Source organism: Podarcis raffonei, chromosome 13, assembly GCF_027172205.1.
Source record: "Podarcis raffonei isolate rPodRaf1 chromosome 13, rPodRaf1.pri, whole genome shotgun sequence".
Classification (NCBI taxonomy): domain Eukaryota; kingdom Metazoa; phylum Chordata; class Lepidosauria; order Squamata; family Lacertidae; genus Podarcis; species Podarcis raffonei.
This window is the reverse complement of record NC_070614.1, coordinates 55,234,627-55,260,588: the sequence shown is the minus strand read 5'-3', so window position 1 is coordinate 55,260,588 and position 25,962 is coordinate 55,234,627. Positions and strand designations below refer to the sequence as shown.

At 50.1% G+C, this 25,962-nt stretch overlaps 2 protein-coding genes and 1 long non-coding RNA gene across 4 annotated transcripts; 1 reads left to right on the top strand and 2 right to left on the bottom strand.

Annotated features, from left to right (window-relative positions):
• Positions 1–5,558: 5,558 nt before the first annotated feature.
• Positions 5,559–12,094, bottom strand: LOC128400706 (2-acylglycerol O-acyltransferase 3-like). Of its 2 annotated transcripts, XM_053363139.1 has the most exons (7): positions 11,976–12,094; positions 10,180–10,287; positions 8,720–8,790; positions 8,356–8,560; positions 7,558–7,729; positions 6,456–6,658; positions 5,574–5,911 (listed from the first exon to the last, which is right to left on the bottom strand). In XM_053363139.1, exons 1-7 carry the CDS (start codon positions 12,040–12,042, stop codon positions 5,757–5,759), a joined length of 981 nt encoding a protein of 326 aa, XP_053219114.1. In that variant the 5' UTR covers positions 12,043–12,094; the 3' UTR covers positions 5,574–5,756. The 2 variants fall into 2 exon arrangements, with proteins under 2 accessions (XP_053219115.1, XP_053219114.1); XM_053363140.1 differs by lacking the exons at positions 7,558–7,729; positions 10,180–10,287; positions 11,976–12,094 and having other exon boundaries at positions 5,559–5,911; positions 8,356–9,079.
• A 33-nt stretch (positions 12,095–12,127) lies between these two features.
• On the top strand, positions 12,128–25,462 carry LOC128400725 (uncharacterized). Its single transcript, XR_008327362.1, has 2 exons — positions 12,128–12,856; positions 24,939–25,462. It is a non-coding gene; the product is annotated as an uncharacterized LOC128400725 (long non-coding RNA).
• LOC128400713 (tigger transposable element-derived protein 1-like) lies at positions 23,371–24,325 on the bottom strand. Its single transcript, XM_053363152.1, has 2 exons — positions 23,790–24,325; positions 23,371–23,759 (listed from the first exon to the last, which is right to left on the bottom strand). The coding sequence occupies exons 1-2, from the start codon at positions 24,309–24,311 to the stop codon at positions 23,514–23,516; spliced, it is 768 nt and encodes a 255-aa protein (XP_053219127.1). The 5' UTR covers positions 24,312–24,325; the 3' UTR covers positions 23,371–23,513.
• Positions 25,463–25,962: the final 500 nt, after the last annotated feature.

Below are 25,962 nucleotides of genomic sequence, written 5' to 3'. Positions count from 1 at the left end.
GATGCAGCCCAGAGCGAGAGGAAGCGCCCCACATTTTCCGCCCGGAGCAAAGCAGCCGCGCCTCTTTTAACCGCATCGTCTCGCTTTTGCGCGCCGGAGAAGGAAGGAAGGAAGGCGGCTCTCGCATCCTAACCCTCCCGCGTGGATGTGCGCGGCAGGGCTGCACAATCCAGCTCACCACCACAATACACGTGTCTCCCCGTTCACACACACTCTCCACCCATATCAGCGCCCTCTGCTGCCTTGTGCATGCGGCTTCGGTCCAGTATACTTGAAGGAGCGTCTCCACCCCCATCGTTCTGCCCAGACACTGAGGTCCAGCTCCGAGGGCCTTCTTGGTGGTGGCACCCGCCCTGTGGAACGCCCTCCCACCAGATGTGAAGGAAATAAAGAACTACCTGCCTTTTAGGAGACATCTGAAGGCAGCCCTGTTTAGGGAAGCTTTCTTTAATGTTTAATAGATTATTGTATTTTAATATTCTGTTGGAAGCCACCCAGAATGGCTGGGGAAACCCAGCCAGATGGGTGGGGTATAAATAATAAATTATTATTATTATTATTATTATTATTATTATTATTATTATTATTATTGTGGGTGGGGTGGTTAGGGGCTCAACGTGGTTCTCGGTCCAGCCACGGAACCAAAGCAATTGTTCAGGCAAGAGTTTGGGCGCAACCTTCGACGCCTCCCTTTCCATGGAGGCGCAGGTTGCAGCCACAGCAAAGGTGGCATTTTTCCACCTTTGCTGCATCAAGCAGCATCAAGCAGTTGGTCCCTTACCTTTCCCGCCCCGACCTGGCCACAGTGATCCATGCGACGGTCCTCTCCAGGCTTGACTACTGTAATTTGCTCTTTGCAGGGCTGCCCTTGAAGCTGTCCCAGAAACTCCAGCGGGTGCAAAATGCTGCAGCGAGGCTCCTCACGGGGTCTCTGCCATGAGAGCATATTCACCCAGCGCTTTTCCAGCTGCACTGGCTCCGGGTGGAGTACAGGGTCAGGTTCAAGGTGCTGGTTTTGACCTTTAAAGCCCTTCACGGCCTAGGACCCTCGTATCTATGGGTCCGCCTCTCCTGGTCTGCCCCCGGAGGACCTTAAGGTCCACAAATGACAACACCTTGGAGGTCCCAGGTCACAAGGTGGTTAGATTGGTCTTAACTAGGGCCAGGGCCTTTTCAGCTGTGGCCCCAACGTGGTGGAACGCTCTGTCCCAAGAGACCAGGGCCCTGCGGGGCTTGACATCTTTCCGCAGGGCCTGCAAGACAGAGCTGTTCCGCCTGGCCTTTGGTTTGGACTCGGTCTGACCCTTATGTTTCCCTCCCCTTATGGTTTTGATCTATGGGCTACTTTTAAAATGAGGCTGCATTTTAAAATGCATTTTAACCTGTATTTTAAATTGGTAGGTTTCCCCCCCTATTATATTTTTACTGTAATTTTACTGGTGTTAGCTGCCCTGAGCCCAGCTCTGGCTGGGGAGGGTGGGGTATAAATAAAATTTATTATTATTATTAAAGTGCAAGCTCGGAAGGTGATTGCTTCGGGGCATGCACAGAGTGCACACGACGTGCACGGATGGGCAAAATGCTGAACCACAGACCGGCTCCCCCATGCCCTTTCGGCCCGAGGCCCCTGGCACACCCCTCACCCCATTGCCCACCCATATTTACGTCCCCACCAACGCAGAGCTTTTTCCCTTGCAAGACTTGACCTCATGCCACCCGCAACCCTGCAAGGAATATTCCCGCAAACTCCACACCCAGAAAGGCTTCGTTTTAGTTGTGGCACAAAGGCAGGTGGAAACCAGGGTTCCACGTGCTTTATTACCCTGCGCCTTTCACACGGCAAATATCTAAACCCCCGTGCAGAAAGGAAAAGGTCAAATTGCTTTGACCTCTCCGGGGTTTCCTTTCTACGGAACAGCCTTAGGCGAAAGTATAAAGGTAGCAGAATTTCTGAGAGATGCTATGGAACTACCTACGTCGCTATAAATGGAGAGGCACTTTTTAACCTTATTGCCTTAGTTTTATCTTAAAAAATATCGTTTTATAAGCAGACTCCAGTTTTATGCTTTGACTTATATACTTTTGTACTCTCTGCATGCCAGTTAAGGAGATTGATTGATTGATTGATTGATTGGTTGGTTGGTTGACTGATTGATTGATTATTGGAAACTGTGTGTACAGAGGGGACGGGGGGCAAAGACTCCCGCGTGTCTCCCCGCAACCACAACCTTGTTGCTGCTTCGTGTCGAGTTCGGGTCTCTCTAGGTGACGAGGAGCTGCTGGGAGGCCGGGAGGCCGCAGGATTCTTTATGGGCGTCAAAGAGCTCCTTCAGGGCCTCGACGTAGAGAGCGTGGAAGCTGTTCACCTCGTCCTCGGTGGGGCGCGGGCGGCGCGGGACCGGGATAGGCTTCCCCACTGCAGGAAGGAGAAGAAGCATGGGCGGTTGGGGGGGGTCTGCTCTAACCATTGTAGCCCCTGCATCTCCCAAGACTTTACCCCCACCTCAGCGGCCTTTGCACCCTGACCTTGGGTTTCAGGGGTGGGTTAAGTGCAGGAAGCCAAGGGACCCCCGAGGGTCATCCAGCCCAACCCTCTGCAATGCAGGAATTCCTGATTAGTGGCCAACCAACCTTTGCTTAGAAACCTCCAAGGATGAGGAGAAGGAAGTCGGGGTGTGTGGGTGGGTGTGCGCACACAGGGCCCTGCAGAGCCAGGCAAAGGCCCGGGCCAGGTAGATAATGCCCCCCCATTTTTTTTACCCTGGGGATAACTGAAGTCTTATAAATAAGTAAGTATATAAATAATTTTCACAAAAGTTATGCTGACAAATAATTTTATTTCAAGGCTTGAACCGTATCGGCATATAAAGACAAAATGGAAAATATAGATATACAATAGTGCTTTTTAAAAATACATAGGGAAAAGGATTATTTTAAGTATTTACATTTAAAAATGCTTTCCTAGCGATTGTGAATATGCTGACCGAGGCCCCCTTTGGAATCGGAGGCCCGGGCCAAGTGGCCCATATGCCCCCCCATCTGTCTGGGCCTGTGGGGGGGTGCAATCGCAGCTCCCTCCATAGCAAGCCCCATAAAACGAGGCGGCTCGTTTGATTCCTGCCTCGCAGGGGGGTTGGGCTAGATGACCCTCGGGGGGCCCTTCCAGCTGCCCAGGTCTCCCGCTCAGTTGCAAGGGGCTTGGTGCAGGCAGTGCGAGAGAGAGAGGCGCGCCAGCAGCTGCCGCTTTGCCCGAGGCTGGAGAGTTCGCGGCTCTTTGCAAGCAGGTGGGTGAGTCGGGGCGGCAGACGGGAGACGGGAGGCCGAGGAAGGGAAGGGGAGCCTGGCGGGTCCTTGCCCAGCACCGTGATGGGGGCGGCATGGGGCACGATCCACCAGCAGTAGCTGGAGAAGATGAAGCGGACCTGGCGGCTGCGGACGAAGCTGCTGCAGCGGAAGCGGAGAGGCGAGTAAGTTCTCCCCGAAGGCGTAAAGGGGCGCCAGGTCAGCCCTGCGCGGAGGGAAAGGGAGAGGGAAACTGCGTCGCTTGTCGCAAGTGAAAATGCTGTCCTGCCTGGAGCTGGGGCTGCCTCTGCCGCCTCCCTCCCTGACCAGCCTCCTGGGGTGGGGGGAGTTGGGGGGGCAGCAGGGTCTTTGCAACGGGGCTTCAGCCAAGAGCTGCACCTGCAGGTGTGTCCAGCACAAGTGACCTCTGACCTGCGCCCCAAAGCCCAGCTGCTCCCCTTCAGCCCACCCCTCCTCGGGAGGGAAGCAGCAGTTGGGGTGGGAGAAGGAAAAGGGAGAAATTGATAATAATAATAATAATAATAATAATAATAATAATAATAATAATAATTTATTATTTATAACCCGCCCACCTGGTTGGGTTTCCCCGGCCGCTCTGGGCGGCTTCCAACAGAATATTAAAATACAATAACATATTAAACATTAAAAGCTTCCCTGAACAAAATGTTGTCCTGCCAGCGGCTCCAGCGCAGATGCCTCCCTCTGCCGCCTGCACTTTGGTCCCCAGGTGAGTCTGCGATAAGGAGGCTGCTGTCAGGCAGGTGAGGCAAAGGGGACCTGGCTGAGCTCTCCTCCGGAAGGAGACAAGGCGTGTCATTTCATTCCCGGTCTTTTTTCACCCGAGCTCTCCTCCGGGGAGCTTAAGAAGGTCGAAGTTAGCATCTCCCAAACTGGATTCCACAAACACATCCCGCATGCCCCCTGCCCTGCCCTACAGAACAGCATCTTTCATTAAGTCGGAGTGTGGGGCCCACTAAGGAAGACAGCAGTCTGATAAAATTCAGAACAGCAGAAATTAATTGCACGCCTATTCAAAACCATTCCTGCTGGCTGAGTGTGTGTATGATTAGCCCAGTGTCCCCGTGGAAGGTCAGGGTTTGGGCCCAGGTCAACCTCCCCCTCTTGTGCTGACCCCATTGCCCTCTGCCAACCTTGCCCCAGCCTTTGTGGCTCCCACAGTTCCTGTTCCCAGTGCCAGTCCAGGGCGCTGATGGGAGTTGTAGTCCAAAAATTCCGGAGGGCGCCAGCTTGGGGAACACTGGTCTGTATAACCTGTCAGAGCACATGTCTGGCTTCTCCCTCGCGGGGCGCACTGCAGCCAGGGATACTCAGATTTCAAGTCACCTTGGCAACCACGAAAGGATGATCGGGCTGAAGATACAATTTTTGCTTGTATTTATTTCTCTGACCGGCAGGAGGATCTCTGGGGATGACTTGCTCACTGCAACCAGCAATACCCAGATTTCCATTCCTCGAGGAACCAAAGCTATTCTTCAGCAGGGTGCAAGCTGGGGGTTGCCTCGGGGCATGCACAGAGTGCACACGGTGGGTGGGCAAAGGGGAATGCTGAACCGCGGGCCCTCTCTCCCATCCCCCTTTGGCCTGAGGCTCCTGGCACCCCCCCCCGCCCTGCCTCCACCCGAAACGGGCATGTCCTGCGTTGCTCCTGCAGTCAGAGAAGGGTCCTCGAGCCCCTCGGGAAAACAGATCCCCAAGCCCAGCTCCCCCTCCCTCTTTTTCCTGGCCCATAAGAGCGGGGCGAGGAGACTCTGGACGGCAAGAAGATCCAACCTCTCCATTCTGAAGGAAATCAGCCCTGAGTGCTCACTGGAAGGACAGATCCTGAAGCTGAGGCTCCAAGACTTTGGCCACCGCATGAGAAGAGAAGACTCCCTGGAAAAGACCCTGATGTTGGGAAAGATGGAGGGCACAAGGAGAAGGGGACGACAGAGGACGAGATGGTGGAACAGTGTTCTCGAAGCTACCAGCATGAGTTTGACCAAACTGCGGGAGGCAGTGGAAGACAGGAGTGCCTGGCGTGCTCTGGTCCAGGGGGTCACGAAGAGGCGGACACGACTAAACGACTCAACAACAAGAAGAAGAGCAGGGCCACCGTTTTCAAAGTAAGAGCTGGGCCTGCATGGCCGATCACCCGGAGGGCATGTGGGCAGCCCCCTCAAGCCAGCACCACGGCCTGCTTCTCTTGCTACCGCGCTCTGCAAACCTCGTCTTAATAATGCACGTGTGAATGAGACAACCAGCCTTGGGCTCCGCAGGCGGGCACAAAAAGGGGGTTCGGGCACCAAGGACCCCAAATCAGACATCAGGCACGGCGCCTTTTATTGGAAACTGTGTGTACAGAGGGGATGGGGGGCAAAGACTCCCGCGTGTCTCCCCCCATCACAACCTTGCGTCCCCTGATGCTGCTTCGGGTCAAGTCTGGGTCCCTCAGTCTAGGTGACAAGGAGCTGCTGGGAGGCCGGGAGGCCGCAGGATTCTTTATGGGCATCAAAGAGCTCCTTCAGGGCCTTGACGTAGAGAGCGTGGAAGCTGTTCACCTCGTCCTCGGTGGGGCGCGGGCGGCGCGGGACCGGGATAGGCTTCCCCACTGCAGGAAGGAGAAGAAGCATGGACAGTTGGGGGGTCTGCTCTGCCCCTCGCCCCCACCCCATGGCAGCCAGGGCCTCCCCACCCCAGCAGCTTTGCACCCTGGCCTTGGGTTTCAGGGGTGACCTAAGTGCAGGAATGGAGGGGACCCCAAGGGTCATCCAGCCCAACCCCTTGATTAATGGCCAACCAACCTCTGCTTAGTAACCTCCAAGGATGAGAAGAAGAAAGTCTCTCTCTCTCTCTCTCTGTGTGTGTGTGTGTGTGCGCAATCGCAGCTCCCTCCATAGCAAGCCCCATAAAACGAGCCTGTTCATTTGATTCCTGCAGAGGGGTTGGACTCGATGACCCTTGGGGGTCCCATTCAACTCCACAGGTCTCCGATTCAGTTCTAGGAGGGGGCGAAAGGGAGATGCACCAGAACCTGCCGCATTGTACGATGCTGGAGAGTTTGTGGCTCTTTGCAAGCAAGTTGGTGAGTCGGGGTGTTTGTGGGGCAGGAGGCGGAGGCTAAGGAAGGGACGGGGAACCTGGTTGGTCCTTACCCACCACCGTGAGGGGGGCAGCCATGGGCTGGATCCCCCAGGAGCGGCTGGAGAAGAGGCCCCTCCCGCTGAAGAGGCAAGGGGCGAAGCCGATCAGCTGCTTGAAACCGAGCTGGAAGCGGCGAGCGAAGCTGCCCTCGGGGAAGCGGATCTGTCGGTAAATGTCATTCTCCCCAAAGGTGTAAACGGGCACCAGGTCAGCCCTGCGAGGAGGAAGAGGAGGAAGAAGGAATGCCGGGTCAGAGAGAGCCTTTAATCCAACCAAGAACCTCGCGAGGGAGGCTAGGCTGGGGGAAGGCAGGGAGCTTAGCACATGGAATTCACGCCTGTTATACATTAAGAGAAAGCTATCTTAAAATGCTGTACAGGTGGTATTTAATGGCAGATAAACTGGCCAAGATTTATAAAAATGTGTCAAGTAAATGCTAGAAATAGATAGATGGGTCTTTCTTCCACATGTGGTGGAGACCTAGGGAGGCGAAAGGCTTATGGGGAAAGATATATAATGAAATGGAGAAAATGTTTAAGTGGTCTATTCCCAAAATCCCAGGAGCTTTTCTTATAGGCTATTAATTAATTAATTGGGGGGAAAGCGACAGTCCCAGCGAAGGAGGAGTGGCCTTTGAAGGAAATGGACTAGGCAGAAATACCAAAGCTCACAGCAAAATTAAGAGATCAGAATGATGAACTTTTTACAGAAGGATGGAGGCCATTTGTGAAAAAACATTACAGTCAAATGAAATCGCGAACAGGATTCGAGATAAAAGCAGCAGAAGAAAAATTGCAAAATAATTGTACTAATTTTTTTGTAATAAATAAAGATACAGCACAGTAGAAAAGCTTTGAGTAAAAACACGGTGTAGGTGGGGAAGCCAACTTATGGAACAGCGGAATTATTTGTTAGGAAGGTTACTGTGAAAATGTATGAAAGATGTAATGAAATATTACACAGCAAACAAGGGCAGGGACCTTCCGTTCTCGCAATTGCTTCATTGGGGCAAAATCCACCAGGAAGCGCTGCCATGCTCACGAGGCCCGAGATATTGCTGACCTGCACCCAACACGCCCCCCCGGACCCCCCTTGCCCCCTCGGTGCCCCTACCCGTGTTGCAGCGCCAGGCGCACGAAGCCCTTCCTCCCCAGAAGTCGGACGCGCTGCTCTCCGGGGCCGCTGTCCAGCGACTCGGACGCGCCCCCCACCACGATGGCCACCGCGTGCCCGGGGGGGCCACTCAGGAGGAAGTCCAGGGACCTTTTGTTGACTGGGACACCCCCTGCAAGTGGGAGAAAGCAAAGGTTCCCTGCTTTTCAGAGGGTTGGACTAGAGGACCCTGGCGATTCTCCTACAACTCTGAAATTCTGCGAGTCTATTAAAGCGCAAAAGTGTCGCTGGCAAAGGATCAGCGCGTCTGGAAGCGGTTGAAGGGTGGATGGCAGCTAATAGATTGAGGTTGAATCCTGACCAGACAGAAGTACTGTTTTGGGGAAACAGGGGACGGGCAGGTGTGGGGGATTCCCTGGTCGTGAATGGGGTAACTGCCCGCGAAGGACCAGGTGCGCAGCCTGGGAGTCATTCTGGACTCACAGCTGTCCATGGAGGCGCAGGTCAGTTCTGTGTATTATTTGGGCAACCGAACACCGCTTTTCATTTGCACAGGAGCAAAGAATGACAGGAAAAATAGACATTCTTGCTGGGGAATTCTATTCCCAGGGGCTCTGGGAGGGCATTCCTGAGAGTGGGGTGGTTCCTCCCATTGGATGGGCCAGGCAGGGTTCTTGAAGGTGGTCCTTAGGGGAGGGGCCACCCCACTTCCCCACCCCCCACCCCGACCGATGTCTCGCCCCCCTGTGGACTCCCTGCACCATATCCCTTCTCCATTCCTCGTCCCGTTGGCCTCACCTAAGCTCATCAGGTAGTCCCGGTAGACGGGCATGCGAAACAGCCCTGCGAGGGCGGCCAGGCTGGGGCGGAGGCCAGGGAAGGCGCGGGGGAAGCCCGTGGCCTCGGTGCAGAAGGCGGAAAAGGCCCCCGCGCAGATGATCCCGTGGGGGTGGGAGCCCAGGACGTAGTTCCGCGTCGGGGGCAGTTCGGCCGTCTTCACCAGCTGCAAGGCAAGAGGGGCGAGGCCTTTGGCATTTGGACCCCCACCTGAATGTCAGTGCGCAGATTCCATGGCCAGCAGCCTTTGACAGCCACCACCACCTCCTCCTCTGTGATCTGGTCTCCGGGGGTTCCAGAGACCCTGCCAGCCCCCTTCTCATACCTTGACGGGGAAATAATCCCGGTGGAGCTCCCAGACTCTCCAGCGCCTCATCCAGTCGCTGCGGCGCCCACCTGCGAAGGCAAGAGTCAGAGAATTGTGGGGTTGGAAGGGGGCCCCCAGGGGTCATCCAGCCCAACCCCCTCCAATGCAGGAATCACAGCTGAGGAATCCCTGGCAGGTGACCACCCAACCTCTGCTTAAAAACCTCCCAAGAAGGAGAGCCTTCCGCCTTCTGAGGGAGACCGCTCCACTGAGGAACAGCCCTAACCCTCCAAAAGTACTTCCTGGTGTGGAGTCGGAATCTCCTTTCTTGCCATGTGAAGTCATGGGTTCAGATCCTGCCCTCGGGAGCCGCAGGAGACTTGCTAGCTCCACGTGACAGCCTTTTGGTGGTCCTGTGGTGCCCTTGAGGGAAGGAGGTCTGGCTGAGGCTGGACCCCCCGCAAGACCTTCCTTCCTACAAAAGCCTTGCCATTGTTGTTGTCTGAATATGTGTGTTTTATTTTATTTTTAGGAACAGCAATGCAGTTTTAAGACCTTGGATTTTACGCGTTTGTACACTGCTTGGAATGTAAGTCACGGAGACATTTTTGTATTTCAACGAATACCAACTGTTATGTATTCAGGGGTCTGTGTTGGCCTGAGCTTGAGTCTGGACTAAGGATTCTGAGTTCCTGTGTTCTGATTCAATACATGATGTCCAATCACAGAACATTTCAGGATTTGGGCCTCTGCCATTGGCCCTTCAACTCTGAGTCGTGATTCGCAGCTTGGAAGTTTAGACAGCCAATCACGTTGGGAGTGGGAGTGGCCCAGGCTTTCAGGAATGTATCGTATTTTTCTGGGTATAAGACTAGGTTTTCCCCCTAAAAAAGAATGTCAAAAAATAGGGGTGATCTTATACACGAGGTCAGCTCCCCCAATTTTCTTAAATCTGAGTCCCCCGAAATAGGGGGTGTCTTATACATGGGGGCGTCTTCTCATAGATGGAAAGATAGGGTATATAAGCAGTTCTATTGCCCCTGTTTCCCAATCATGTAGTTCAATAAAGGTTCTTGCTGTTATTGCTGCGTCTTGCCTCGTGGGAACCTACCTACAATTCACCAACCGTTTTTCCCTAGAGGGGACCCTCTGGGCAAGACCCCAACCCCAAGCCTCCCAAGGGAATGAAGACTTTGCCTCCAGGGAATCTGATCCTTAAGGCTTTCTCTGCAACTTAACAGTTTTGGGTTGGGCAGCTGGGCAGTGAGAGAGGAGCATCTGGGCTGGCAGTTCATTTGTCTCTTTAATTCAATTTATACCAGTTTTCTGTTTATCCAAGATGCACATTTAAACCAGGGGCAGGGCGAGACAGCAGCTCCAGCTGTGTGGGTCTTGATGTGGGGCTCAGCACCCTTCTCAGACAAGGAGAGGCACCGTTCACCTGGCCTCCAGATAGGGTTGGGGGGAATCGAACTCACCTCTCTCTGGCATATCCCAGTCGTAGATCCACCAGGCGAAATACAGGACACTGATAGACCAGTAGGAGGTGAAGAGCAGGTAGACCAGGAGAACGGAGAAGAAGGCACCTGGGGGGGGGGAGAGGTCAGATGCAGGTGAGGGGCCGGCCGGCCCTCCAGGTTGAAAGCTCCCTGGGTTGTGGGGAGTTGTCGGAAGGGGTCCATCTAGGGCAGGGGAAACGCTGGTCCACCCAGGTCTATGCTTCCCATATGAGCATAAGAAGAGCTGGCTGGATTAGGCCAGCCAACCACCTGCAGCCCAGGATCCTGCCCTCACAGTTGCCCAACAGATGCCCTTGAAGGGAAACCCACAACTAGGGCTGGGCGATCTCTGGCTTCCAACATCGCGATATATCACCCACTAAACACCGCCATATACCGATCTATCGTGATGTCTGAAATATTGGTGAGAGAATGTAGAGCGGAGTAGGCAAACTAAGGCCCGGGGGCAGGATGCGGCCCAATCGCCTTCTCAATCTGGCCCGCCTGGTGTTTTTCCATGAGTAGAATGTGTCCTTTTATTTAAAATACATCTCTGGGTTATTTGTGGGGCAAAGGAATTCGTTCATTATTTTTTTTCAAAATAAAATCCGACCCCCCCACATGCTCTGAGGGACGGTGGACTGGCCCCCTGCTGAAAAAGGTTGCTGACCCCTGATGCAGAGGCATCGGCTGGCTTCGTGGTTTTCCCTGTACATCGTGATCTTTGCATAGCAGACACAGACATCACAGTTCATGATATATTGCCGGGTTCAAAAACTATGAAGCCAAATTTGGACCAAGTCCCGACCAGAGAAGAATGGCAGATTAAGTTGATGGATTATGCCAAAATGGCAAAAATGACCAGAAGAATCAGAAATCAGGAAGACCAAAACATTTTTTGATTTTTTTTTTTTTTGGTAAATGCTCTTTCTTGATTTTAATAAGGAATGGGGAAATTTATAACTTACCTTAAAAACCGTTGTAAATGGTTAAAATCGTTAGTAGGCTTGGAATAACACTTGTAGTTTAATGGTGAATTTCGGATATAAGGGAGATGTAAAAGATTTGGATTCGTATAAGAGATGCAAGAGAAAATGATTAACAGTAGGACCCACAAAGTCCAGGAGAGTCTGTGGAATCTTGTTTTTATGTTTTATGCTGGATATGTGATTGCAAAATTCTAATTTGAAAAACCAAATTAATTAATTAATTTTTTTAAAAAACCAATATCACAATGTGGACTTCAAACCGGTTTTGGATCATATATCGATATATCTTCCAACTCTGAGCCCAAGAGCAGCGCTCCCCCGTCACTGGGACTCAGAGGCCCTGCCTGGGACCACAACCCCAATTTCACGGGACCCCCGAGGATGTGATCTGAAGCCCCCTAAACCCAGAAGGACATTTTAGGTTGGAAGGGGCACCCCAGGGTCATCTAGCCCAACCCCCTGCGGTGCTGACTCCCTAGTCCAGACACACCTGGCCCAAAGTTGCTTTGAAAAAAAGAGGGGGTTTGGCTTTTGGGGAGGGGGTTTGGATTTTGGGGAGGGGGGCCTGGCCTGCCAGAGGACCTCCTGAAGCCCATGGCCCCAGGAAGAGGAGGAGGCATAGCTGTCAACATTTCCCTTTTTTTAAGGGAAATTCCCTTATTCCGAATAGGATTCCTCGCAAGAAAAGGGAAAAGTTGACAACTATGGGAGGAGGCCAAGCTGCCCCTCTTCCCTGAGCACCCCCTGCCCCTCCCTCCCTTCCACCCACCCCAGCTCCCAACTTACCAAAGAAGAGGTAGCTGAGGACCCACTGGAAGACGCTAAGAGCCTCCAGATGCTTCTGCAGCACCATCTTCTGACCCTGGTTCTCAGGAAGAGGAAGAGGAAGAGATCCTGGGGAGAAAATCCACACGGGGGGGGGGGGGAGTTGTGGGGGATGTGCAGCAGGACTCCAACCAGGAGGGGCCCCTGCCTTGGCAGAAGGGAGAGCGTGAAGACGCAGGTGTGTTCAGCACAGGTGGCCTCTGACCTGCATCCCAAAGCCCAGCTGCTCCCCTTCAGCCGTGCCCTCGGGAAGGGGGCAGCATGTGGGGCAGGAGGAGGGGGAGGAGGAGGAAAGAGCCTCACTTGTCCAGGAGAAGATGTTGACCTGCCCGCGGCTGCAATGCACAAGTCTCTCTCTCTGCCACCTGCACTTTGGTCCCCAGGTGAGTTGGCAATAAGGACGCTGCTGTCACCCAGGTGAGGCAATGGGGACCTGGCTGAGCTCTCCTCCGGGCTCCAGGAAACTTAAAAAGTCAAGCCCAGCGGCTCCCAAACTCTGTGTGCCCAGAGGCACCCTCAGATTTATTTATTTTGACCCCCAGCCAGGGCACTAGAGCTAATCGCTCCATCCCCAGCAACCAGCCTTGCTGGCCCTCGGCTCCTTCCCCTTGGCCCTCGTCCCAGTTCCGCCCTACCCTCTCAGCCCACGAGACAAAGGTTGGGGTGCCAGGATCGATTGGCCTGCCTGCCCGCCTCCCTCCTCCAAGCTCCCTCAGACGGAGACCTTTGCCCATCCACCTTGTGACTGGCAGCGGCACCAGTGCCTCTCCAGGGAGGAATTCCCTGCCTCGCCGGGAGATGCTGCCCTGGGGGCTTGGCAGCTGGGCCCTTCTGCATGCCAGGTAGGTGCCCCAACCTGCTACGGTCCTTCGGCAGCCATGAGCCCATGGGGAGGGCTGGCTGGGCAGATTTATAGGCCCCTAGATGACAGTGGGACGCGGGTGGCGCTGTGGGTTAAACCACAGAGCCTAGGACTTGCCGATCAGAAGGTCATGGTTCAAATCTCTGGGACGGGGTGAGTTCCTGTTGCTCGGTCCCTGCTCCTGCCAACCTAGCAGTTCGAAAGCACGTCAAAGTGCAAGTAGATAAATAGGTACCGCTCTGGCGGGAAGGTAAACGGCGTTTCCGTGCGCTGCTCTGGTTCGCCAGAAGTGGCTTAGTCCTGCTGGCCACATGACCTGGAAGCTGTATGCCGGCTCCCTCGGCCAATAAAGCGAGATGAGCGCGCAACCCCAGAGTCAGTCACGACTGGACCTAATGGTCAGGGGTCCCTTTACCTTTACCTAGGTCACAGTGGGGTCTCAGTGCAAACATTTTTGTATGCCCCCTGGAACAATATCCCCTCCCCTCCTCCTGTGTGTTATTCTAGGGGTTCCCCTGACATCCTGGAGTGGATTGGGGGGGGTTCCCATTATGCCAGGAGGAGTCCCTGCACTGGCTTCTGCTGGCACTCCAGATTATAACACCGGTCTTGAAAGACCTACATTGGCTCCCAGTACTTTTCCGAGCACAATTCAAAGTGTTGGTCCTGACCTTGAAAGCCCTAAATGGCCTCGGTCCTGTATACCTGAAGGAGCGTCTCCACCCCCATCGTCCAGCCCGAGGTCCAGCTCCGAGGGCCTTCTGGCAGTTCCCTCACTGCAAGAAGCCAAGTTACAGGGAACCAGGCAGAAGGCCTTCTCGGTAGTGGCGCCCGCCCTGTGGAACACCCTCCCTCCAGATGTCAAAGAGAAAAACAACCACCAGACTTTTAGAAGGCAGCCCTGTTTAGGGACGCTGTAGTGAAGTTAGGAAATTTCAGTAGACAAACTTTGGTCAAGGTGAAGAAAAGCACTGTGGGAAGACCAAAGGCCAAAGGATTTATGTGTCCTTGTTACTTTAAGCTGCAGACTAGCGGCTTCTGGGAGTGTGAATACTTATCTCATGCATCTGCAGGAAGGAAAACTTCTAGTTGGTTAGTGGTGATTTAACACCTGGTTACTAAGTGTCCCCTGTGTGAATAAGGGCTATCCAGCCTCATTACAGGAGAAGGAGGTTCTGCTGTGTCTCTGAGAAGTTGGGGAGGAACCTTTTGATCCCAAGATCTTGAGAACAAACGAGCTTCAGATGCCACAAGCTGAGTTATTACCCAACTAGTTGACCATTGGTAAATTTGGAATTAATCAGGAATTCTGATTGGCCTTGGGGTCTCAATTCCACGTGGGGTTAAAGAATAAAAACCCTAGGAAAGGAGCCTGCGTTGTGCACAGCCTATCCGCCCTTCTGTCAGTTACCATCATGCTGACAGTAGACGTGCCACATTCATATGCGTGTCCTTTGTGATGAAGAAATCCTATTGTCTTCTTGAGATGCGGATTCAACCGAGGACTTTTCGAACTGCTCTAACTTTCCTTGTGTTCTCGTTTTTGTAAGTATGTTTAGCTAGCGATGCTTTACAATGTTGTTATTTTCTCTGTCTGAAATCTGGAGAGGTTGGAGAGGTTTAGGAGGCAACTTCCACAAATCGGCACTTCTGCTACTGTTTACTCCAGCTTAGAACAAGAGATAAGCCGTCGTTAAGCAAGCACCCCCTACCATACACCCATATATACCCATATACCCACTATGGTCCTCACTAGGAAAAAATACAAGGACCAAGGAATTTTGCCTAATTCACCGCAGAGCCCGATGGAGCGACGAAGGAGACAAAGTAAAATTACCAGCTACTTTCCTCAAAAAGACTCGAGCAAGAGAACTCAGAATGAGAGTATCCTAGATGTTGCTATGCCTTTGCCACTCACAGTGTTGGATTGGTCAACACAGCTAAAGGATTTGCAAACAGACAACAAGAGGACAAACCACCCAACAAATCTGGCCCAAGAACTTGCCATAGCAGAGAATGCTACAAAGGTTAACACAGCCAACACACCTGATGCCAATCCTCATTTGTCACCGCTGGAACTTGGAGGTAATCTTTCAACCCATTGGCTGAAAGCCAATGACTGCGGAACAAAAATGTGGGGTGATTATCCTCAGGAGCAGATATACCAGATTTCTAAGGATCTCCTTAACGTTAAAAATTTCTTAGCGATAACAAACGGGCTGCTCCTGACCCTAGTGGATAATTTCAAACAACATGTGAGCGCTTCAGACCAGAATACAAATCCCCTAGCCAGCCCGGATCCACCTCTCCCCAGCAAACCCCGGAGGAAAAAAGCCAAGCCTAAGATGAAGAAAAGCAAAAACATGAAAAACCCAAGGCGGCTTAAGACAACTCACCGCACCTGTAAAAAATATTGGCAGAAGCTCTTTAACCTTCTTCCATCTCTTTCCACAAGTGGAACAAACAAATCCAACTCGAGTGCCATCAAAGAGACACGTAAAGTAGATACACCCATAAAAGAATCCAAATCAAGCTTTGAAGAATCAACACCGAGCTGGGACAAAGGAACTAATCCATCTGCAGTTATACCGCCCCAGAGTCCTCTTATGGCCAGCACAGAATCTGCAGACAGAGGTGAGCAGGCGACCCAAACTATTGAGGGGAACCACTCCTCCCAAGTTCGACAGATGTTGTGTCCCAAAAGAGAATGGAGTTTAGTCCTAATCCCACAAAAGCTTGTCTTTGCTAACTACCCTAAACCGCATAGATTTTATGCAGGGTTGGACCGTATAGACCACTTTTTGTCCATTATAAGTGGCATTCTACCGGGGGTAGTAAAAGCAATTGACATAGCCGCTATAGAGTATCTACATCAAGATGATTGCTCGGTACGAGCATTGATTACTTTTTTAGATCATAATCTGGCCAGTTTCATCTTTAGAGCTAAAAACCTATTCAAAAAAGAAAGAATAGTCCTATTAAGAATATTTGAAAATAGAGCACCTGCAACCTCTCTGATGGGGCCCAAGAGCATAGGTATGGAAGTTCACAAAGGGGAAAAAACCAACCACCAAAACCATCGAAATAGAAAGCATAAGCTCCAGCAGGATCATCCCCACCAAACAGCACCAAATGAAAAAAAGGAAGCCTCTCATCCAACTAGCGTCGGGCCTCTCACGTGGGATAGTGAGGACTCCGCTTGGGAAGAAGAACTTTCGCTGATAAAGCGATTTTGGTCACTGCATTCCCCAGCTCAAACTGAGATCCTGAAAAGACTTGATCTACTTCGAAGCAGACTAGAAAAAAAGGATGATCAAGGTGAGACAATGAAGGACCCTTATGTGCAACCCATATCTCCCAAATGTCTGGTGGATAAGAAGACAGTGGGAGGCACCTTTAAATGTGTAGACGTGGAATTACAATCTGAGCCCCCTGTGATGTACAATAAAGTAAGACCAAATCAAGGTGTGAAACCTCAAAGCTCCTGGCACAGCTATCTTAAATTGTCTCCGAGTGAATTAGCTTCCCCTTCAACTCCAAAAACTAGCCCCAAATCACCAAGAAAAGAGGACCACTACACTCTCTCCAAGCAGTCAGCCCCGAAAAGAGCCAACGGGTGTGTTTTTTTAGACACCAAAGAATTGCTGGACATGGTGGTGTCATAGATCCAGCTCCCCGAAGGGCCCGGGGCCTAAAAGTGCTGTCTTGGAACATCGCGGGTTGGCACGCCAAGAAAAATAACCAACAATTTTTGTGTTACCTTAAGCAATTTGACATCATCTTCTTTCAGGAGACATGGCAGAATGACCCTATATTTCTTAATGGGTATAACTGCCACTACCTGCCTGCCTCTCCATCTTTGAGGGGCGGCAGATCTAGTGGTGGCTTAGCTTGCTTCATTTCCACGGAGCTGGCGCATTCTCTAACAGCCCTACCTAGCTGCAATTCTGTAGCAACAGCCGCTCTACTTAGCTTCAAGAGAACTACTCTCTTGCTGGTCAATGTCTATATTCCCCCAGGCCAAAAAAACCCCGTTGTCAAGGCTACATGGGCTGAGCTAGAGGCGTTTTTAGAGCCTCTCGAATCTACTTACCCGTCTGCCCTGACCATTGTGTGCGGAGACTTCAACGCTCGCATAGGAACAGATGACAACAGTCTATACACTCATTTCAACCAATTTATGGACCCCGAAGAACTGACGGATATTGGCGCGACACGACTGTCCAAAGATAGCAGAAGTAATTTCTCAGGTCTCTGCTTGGTGCAGGCTGCCAGACGGAGGGAACTGCTGATATTAAACGGCAATATAGAGGGGGACCGCCCCGGGGAATATACCCATTTCTCCAAGGCTGGGGGAAGCGTTATAGATTATATCTTAATCTCAAGATTTGCTCACAGCTTTGTAAGGAAGTTCCAAGTGGGCCACAATATTCTGAGTGATCACCTGCCTCTAATTTTAGAGCTTGCAGGTCGGCCTTTTGACTATTCTATTGCCGAGCCACAATATATACCTTCTGCAAATTTGGTTATACCTGCCCCCAAAAGACTTAAATGGTCCCCAATACTGAATGAAAATCTAACCCTCCTTCTTCAGTCAGTGGAGTTAAAGCGTATTCGCTCCGCTATCGTATCAGGCAATTCAGTAGCTGCGATCATGGAACGCTTTAAATTACTTTTGGAAAGATTGAAACCCCATTTAACAACAGTGATACATTGCTCCGCTACAAAGAGGGCAAAGGACGGAGCTAGCTGGTTTGACCTGGAGTGCAGGCAAACAAGGAGACAAACGAGAACAGCCTACTGGAGATACAGGAAATCAGGGACTGCCCCCCTACTTAACGCTTATATTTATCTGAGACGGTCTTACAAACAATTACTAAGGAGAAAGAAATTGGAAGCTGAAAGAGCCGCTTGGCACAGTTTGGTTAAGGCATCGCACGAGAAAGATACTACTTGTTTTTGGCGAACCATATCTGGTCTACTGGACCAGGAGCGTACTAATTCCATCTGTACAGTGGAACCAATGGAGTGGTTGCGCCATTTTCAATCTTTGTTCTATGACCAGGAAGCCCAACATTACAAACTATGCATCCAATTGGAGGACCTACCTCATTGGCCACCAGTAACTGCGAAGGAAGTTGAGAATTTAATCGCACAACTAAAGAACAACAAGGCCCCAGGGAATGATTACATCCCTGCTGAACTTCTGAAGTCCAACATTGGCTGGTGGGCCCCCCTGCTGGCGTCTTTATTTTCTTGGATCGACTCAACGGGTTTACTCCCAGATGGTTGGTCTGAGGCAATAATTATCCCAATCTATAAAAAAGGACCCATGACAGACCCGGCAAGTTATAGACCAATCAGCCTTCTGCCTATACCGAGCAAACTATATGCCAAACATCTTTATACCAAGCTAACTAGCTGGCTGGAAACTGAAGCCATTCTAGCGGAAGAGCAAGCGGGTTTCAGGCAAGGCAGATCCACCATAGACCATTGCTTCATCTTAGCCTATCTAATTGACAAATATGCCAAAAAATCCCGTGGGGTGTTATATGCAGCCTTTATCGATCTAAAGGCTGCTTTCGATTCAATTCCACGTGTAAGACTCTGGGATAAATTGAGCACATCAAGTATAGACAAAAGACTATTATTTCTGATGAGCTGTTTGTATAAAGACACGGTGCTGCATGTAAGAACTTCGTTAAACGGCCATCTTATAGGACCAGTTTCTGTCAGTAAGGGGGTCAAGCAAGGTTGCATCCTGGCCCCAGCTCTATTCAACATCTACATCAACGATATGGTTAACTGTTTGTCATCTCCGGACTTCCACGCCCCCAAACTGGCTGACAAAGCAATATCAGTGCTTTTGTACGCTGACGATGCGATACTCCTATCCCGAACAAGAATAGGCTTAAATAGGCTCATAGGTGAATTCTCAGCATACTGTAGGAGAGAGCAACTTGCAATAAACTATCAGAAAACCAAAATTATGGTTTTTGCAAGGAAACACAGACAGTATAGCTGGAGGATGGATAACCAGACAATTGAACAAGTCAAAGCCTTCAAATATCTGGGTATCGTTTTCCAGTCGACTGGGTCCTGGGATGTCCATCAAAAATGTGCCAAAGAAAAAGCAGCTCAAAGTATCAAGATGCTGTCCCGCTTCTTCTACACGAAGGGGGGCAGATACATCCCAGCAGCCCTTGAAGTTTATCAAGCAAAACCTCTGGCGCAGTTACTGTATGGGGCCCAAATCTGGACGGGGAACCACTGCTCCAGTCTTGAGTCTGTCCAGTCTAAATTTCTAAGGCAGATTCTCGGTGTCCCCCCCTGTGTTCCCAACGCAGCATTAAGACTCGAGGCCTGCCTTCCATCTGTGGAAACTCGGACTTGGCAGAGAACATTCAACTATTGGCTTCGTCTTAATCTGAATCCACCTGGTCTACTGCCTTTAGTAATGCAAGACTCTCACAAAAGCAAGTGGTTCAAAACCGTGCATCAAAAACTCCTTACATGCGGTCTGCACTCACAGTCCCTATTATCAATGGGCCTCATCAAAGCAAAGAGTCTAATAGGCCAGCGCCTGAAAGACATCGAACGACAAAACAACCTGACCATCTTAAAGAAACTGTGCCCATGGTATACCTACTTTCCCCCTTCTCATTTTGACTCTCCAGCTTCATACTTGTCTAAACTAACCATCCCGAAATACAGACGTGCCTTTACATTGGCTAGATGGGATGTTCTTCCCTCTGCTGTACTCGAAGGTCGTTACCAAAAGACTCCATTTGAAAAACGACTCTGCCCATGTGGAGATGGTAACACGGAAACAGTGTCTCACGTCCTTCTTTCTTGCCCCCTCTACAAAGACCTAAGGAATGAGATTATTACTCCACTCATTCTCTCCAACCCCGGCCGTTCATCAGACATTACACTGTATTTTCTATTATCTGATACGGAAAGTCAGATAACAGAGAAGGTCGCGAGGTACATCGAGAGAGCTGCGAAATTGAGGGCCACCATCTGAGTGACAGACTTGTTCATCCGACGGACCATCTTTTGCCTGTTCTTTTCCTCCTTTTATCTCTATTTTTACTTTTAACTCTTGTACAGCTGTGGCCTGTTGGCTTTGCTAATAAAGTTTTGTTGTTCTGTCTGAAATGCTATAAGAGATGTGCCTACTTTTAAGTATGTTTAATCTTGTTTTTTAAATAAATTTTAAAAAGAGGATTTTCCTATTTGTTCTGTGTGCCTTTCTGGGGGGGGGGGAGCCTGAATCCAAGCCCAACCATTTAGCCTCCTACTGAACCTGTGAATTCCTGCCTGTAATTTGCGGAACCTGTTGAATTTCTGCCAGCATTTTGTGGAAGCAATTGCAGGGTGGAGCAGCCGGTAACTAAGAAGAGTAAACTTCTCCCTTAGGTTCATCTTCTGGGCTGTCCCCTGGTGCCAGGGAGTGGGGGCAGCAACCGCCCCTTTTGATGTGTTTGTCCTGAAAAAAGTAAATATTGTGGCACCACCTTCCCTCTTTTTAGCCTGGTCCTGCTGGATTGCAGGACGGGTGAGGAAGGGGCGTGTGTCTGCAACATTACTACAGATGCTTTTAATGTTTAATGGGTTATTGTATTTTAATATTCTGTTGGAAGCCGCCCAGTGGCTGGGGAAACCCAGCCAGATGGGCAGGGTATAAATTATTATTATTATTATTATTATTATTATTATTATTATTATTATTATTATTTATTAATTTTTATTATTTATTATTTATTATTACAGAGGTACCTCGGGTTACATACGCTTCAGGTTACATATGCTTCAGGTTACAGACTCCGCTAACCCAGAAATAGTGCTTCAGGTTAAGAACTTTGCTTCAGGATGAGAACAGAAATCGTGCTCCGGCGGCGGCGCGGTGGCAGCAGGAGGCTCCATTAGCTAAAGTGGTGCTTCAGGTTAAGAACAGTTTCAGGTTAAGAATGGACCTCCGGAACGAATTAAGTTCTTAACCTGAGGTGCCACATTATTATTATTATTATTATTATTATTATTATTATTATTATTATCCAGGTTGGCACCTGTCTGTCTCGGGAGACAATGGAGGAGGGCGCCTTTGAGGGTTAGGTCAAACTCTTGGAAGTTCACAGCGCCTGCTGGGGCTTTAGAGACCGATGCAGGAGAGAGATGTTTTGTTGCAGCTGGGGCAGGTGAAGGCGTCTGGTTGTGCTGCGCTTCTTTGCTCTGCTCCCCAAAGCAGTCATTCCTCCTCTGGTCACTGTCTGTCTCCAGGCCCCACAGCTGCCGGCAAGGGATTTGCACCCGGCAGGGTTGAGATGACTGCCAGCCGTCATGGTCACGTTAGCAGACAAATTTGTAATTCAAAGTTGGCCCCGTTCCATCATCATGATAATAATGATAAATAAATTAATCTCCTTCCATGCACATGGTTCAAGGAGATGCACAAAATGCAGTAAAATGCAGCTCAGAACCATTTTTAAAACAGATGATTTTTTAAAACACTACAATGTCGACAGAGCACAGTGCGGCAGAGACCATGACACTCATTGTAGAGTCATAAAACAGAAGAGTTGGAAGGGACCCGAAGGTCATCCGGCCCAACCCCTTTGGTTGGCATCTGTCTGCCTGGAGAGACAATGGAGTGTGCTTCCCGGGTGAAATGAAACAACTGTGTTAGCAACAGCAAATTGGCCTCTCTGGGGCACAAGCCTGGGAAGTGTGACTGGAGATTCAAGACCCCCCCCCCTCAGCTTTGCTGAAATGCAGTTAATGCAGCTTTGGTGACACAGTAGCTCTAGGAAAGAAAGAGTGCCTCTGAGCAGGTGAAGAGTTCTCTGAGGAACAGCAGCTGCAGCTGCCTTTCTTTCAAAGGGACCAAGCGCAGCTCCTCCTGATGGCCTTTAGGTGCCCCTGGAAGAAAGACAGGGTGAGAAATCACCAGGGTTTCTGAAGCATCCTGTGGGTGGGGGTGTTGGGTGCAGTTCAAAGGTTGCCCCCTCCTCCTCCTCCTCCGTCTCCTGCCAGGCAGGCCAGTGAGGTCCAAGCTGACCTGACCCTGGCGGGGGCAAAGGTAGAAATTACGCAAACCTTTCCTGGCAATGACATTGCTTCCTGCCTCAGGGCGGGGCAGCCTCTCCCTATTTGCTCTCCTCTGTGGAGCCTGGAAGGGGCTCATCACCCAGCCTTGCTCCTTTTAGCCAGATCTCAGTGGAAGGCCCTCCCTCCACATGGAATTGTAAATTTATAGAGTTAGGAGGGAGCCCTAGGGAGATCTAGTCCAACCCCACTCCCCTCCCCAAACCAGGTGCACACGAACATAAGTTCAACCCCCTATACATAGACAGGTGCATTCACAACATTGTGCCAAAATAAGGCGAGAAACCGCCATTTCCCTTGTAACCTGAAAACTGACCAATCAGGCGCCACTTCGTTTGACAGCCACCCAATCAGAAACAGCGCTGGCAGCCCCTTAAACTTCAAATCCCCTTAATGGACAATGGCCTTCATAAGAAGAGCTGTGTAAATAGCAGACAAACTCTGCAGCGCTCTGAAAAACCCTCTGCAAAGAGCAGGTCAACATCTCACCCATCGAACAGCAGGGCTTAAAACAGAACCATGAAATCATAGAATTGTAGAGCGGGAAGCGACCACGAGGGTCATCTAGTCCAACCCGGTGCAACACGGGAATCTTTTGCTTTACAGAAAAGCTCAAGATACACGTTGATCTATCCACACTGAGTTGTTATCTCTGAGAAACATAGAAAATAACAGGCTATATTTACACGAATTCTTCAAACTTAGGCGACCCTTTAAAAATTAGCTGATGAAGATGAATACGTCGAAACAGGACCCTGTTCTGGTTTCTGATCCATAATTGACTTCTGACTTCTGTTCAGTGATTGAAACTCAGACCTTCACGTCGAATCTGACTATGGACTAACGTGAACTTTCTCTACTCATGAACTCTTATCTCTAATACTGTAATGAATTATTGTGTTATACATAGCCTTATGAGTTTGAGTTTGTAATCTCTGTTTCAGTTCGTAATCTCTATTTGAGTTTCTAATCCTTGTCAGAATACTTACTTTTGAATGGATTAGTTTTTGTTACAATTGACTATTGATTTGCGAGTAGGGACCACTCTCACTATTGAAACTTATACTGGCCAGAGTTCTTGGTGTGCATTTTTCTTGGTATTTTTAATAACAAGATCTCCAACTTATTTAACGTCGTTCTCTATCAACTGAGCCTTCCCAGGTTTGTGGAAATCATCAGTTAAGTCAATAAAACCCTATTATATGAATGGAAAGCAATGGAAAAACACTGTAAATACAGTGGTGCCTCGCAAGACGAAATTAATTCGTTCCACGAGTTTTTTCGTCTAGCGAATTTTTCATCTTGCGAAGCACGAAATCCCATAGGAATGCATTGAAATTCAATTAATGCGTTCCTATGGTCAAAAAAAGTCCAAACAAAGCCAAATTTGGTACAAAAAGAGTTTATTAAGTGCTCTTTAAAGTCACACATACTGTAAAGAGCATTTCAAAAACTGAAGGAACAATAAATTAAGTTTCTAAACATGACAGAAAAACATTTAAAAATCAACAAAGTGTACAGTACATTTTCTAAGACTCTGGGGGACCACTCGAAGAAGGTTCCTCTTCCACTCTTTGCTTCTTGCTGAAGAACCTGTCCATGGTCTGCTGCTTCATCCGCCTTTTCAGCACCTCCCTGAAAGGCGACATGACCCTCGTATCAAAAGTGTTCGCAAGGTGACGTGTCAGGTCCTTGTCAGGGTGGTGCCACTGTGCAAAAGCCTGCACATCTTTCCACTTCTGGCAAATGTCCCTCAGTTCTTTGGAGGACAGCCGCTGTGGAACATAGACCTCCGTCATCACAACCTCCAGGAACTCCGCTGCAAAGTCTTCAGCCGCAGGAACATCAGAACTGGCAGCTTCTCCATGCCTGACCACGCTGTGGATTCCAGATCTTGTCTTGAACCGGTCAAACCAGCCTCTGCTTGCCTTGAAGACTTCTGGCTCGCCTGAGGTTCCTGGCTGTTGCCGGACGAGGTCTGCGTGCAAGGCCTTGGCCTTCTCACAAATGACGGCCTCAGTCACTGTGTCCCCTGCACGCTGCTTCTCTTCCAACCAGATGAGCAGCAACTTCTCCACCTCCTCCAGAACAGCTGGGCGGTTCTTCACGATCCTGGTGACTCCCTTGGCTGCATCAGTCGCAAGGATCTTCTCCCTCATCTTCAGGATGGTCCCGATGATCGATGGATTCCTCCCGTACTCCCTGGCGAGGTCTGTCACACGCATTCCACCGTCGTGCTTCCGGATGATCTCCTTCTTCATTTCCAGCATCACCTTCTCCTTCTTCCTCTCGCCGGCCTCTGCAGCAGCAGTCTTCTTGGGTCCCATGGCAGCACAGCTCCTACCTTCGTAAACTCAGGGGAAAATAAAAAAACAGTGCTTCACATCCAAAAAATTCAAAAGCACCCAGCCACCCACCACACAGAAATTCAAACCCAGAATTTTTTTTTAAAAAAACAGCAGAGTGGCCCAATGGTCACAAAAAATCATAAAAATGCAGAAAAAAACCACACAAGCTCCCAGATTCTTGCAAACCTCTCCCCAACACCAAGTCCTTGAATTCCAAACACCCCAGCCCAAAATCCAAAAACCCCCAAAAAAGTTTTAAAAATTTAACTTACCAAATGGCTGCAAAAGAAGTTTTGGAAAAGCTTCAAAAATCAGCAAAGTCCTCAAAAACCTCAAAAAAGGCTACCACACTGCGTGCTATGTGTTGCTCCTCGAAGTCAAGTCGCAACTGCACCTCTTCAAGCAATGCACCCTGGGTATTAACGTTTTACGAAAAAGGAAACAAACTTGCAAGACGTTTTCGTCTTGCGAAGCAAGCCCATAGGGAAATTTGTCTTGCGAAGCAACTCAAAAAACTGAAAACTCTTTCGTCTAGCGAGTTTTTCGTCTTACGAGGCATTCGTCTTGTGGGGCACCACTGTATCCAAACAGTTTTATTTTGTACAGGAGGGTAAAACAAGAAATACATGAGCATAAATAAAGTGTTTCTGAGCCGCAGTGCTGGGCAGAGCAGGGGTGGCCATGATCCCAGAAGCAGAAGAGCACCAACTTGGACCTTTTCCTCTCAGCTGCCAATGGGCCACCTGACCTGATAAAGGACAGACAGAAAAATAATACTGTATACTCACCATATTGGCACAAGAGACTGGATGAGCAGAACTGAGCTGACATAACTGTAATGCCAAAAGGAACGTAAAATATTTGCTCCGAGAGGAAAAGGCAGACAATACACTGACACCTTGACTGACAGCTGACAGGTCATGGCCTCAAAGGTCTGTCTGTCACTCCACCTGTTTTAAGGTGAAGAATAAGGTTTGAATGAAGCTTCTCTGAAATGAATTGTGGAGGGGAAATGTAACTTCTAAAAGGAGTTACATGCCTTTGTTTGGGGCTTATTCTTTCCTGGCTTAGAGGTTGAAATCTTATCGCAAGAATTAAGACAAGGCTTAATAGCTGCTTCTTGCTTTCCTGTACCTGGCTGCGGTCTCTTGATTTATCCTGACTGGTGGAAGGGCCTCGCGGGGCGCACTGCAACCAGGGATACCCAGATTTCAAGTCACCTTGGCAACCACGAAAGGACGATGGGGCTGAATAGCCGCTTTTTGCTGGCATTTATTTCTCTGACCTGCACGAGGACCTCTGGGGATAACAGTACCCAGATTTCCACTCAAAACCAGGGTGCAAACTGGGAGTTGCCTCGGGGCATGCACAGAGTGCACACGATGGGTGGGCAAAGGGGGATGCTGAACCGCGGGCCCTCTCTCCCACCCCCCTTTGGCCTGAGACTCCTGGCACCCCCCTGCCCTGCCTCCACCCGACCCAGGCATGTCCTGTGTTGCTCCTGCAGTCAGAGAAGGGTCCTCAAGCCCCTTGGGAAAACAGATCCCCAAGCCCAGCTTAAAGGTAAAGTGACCCCTGACCATTAGGTCCAGTCGTGGCCGACTCTGGGGTTGCGGCGCTCATCTCGCTT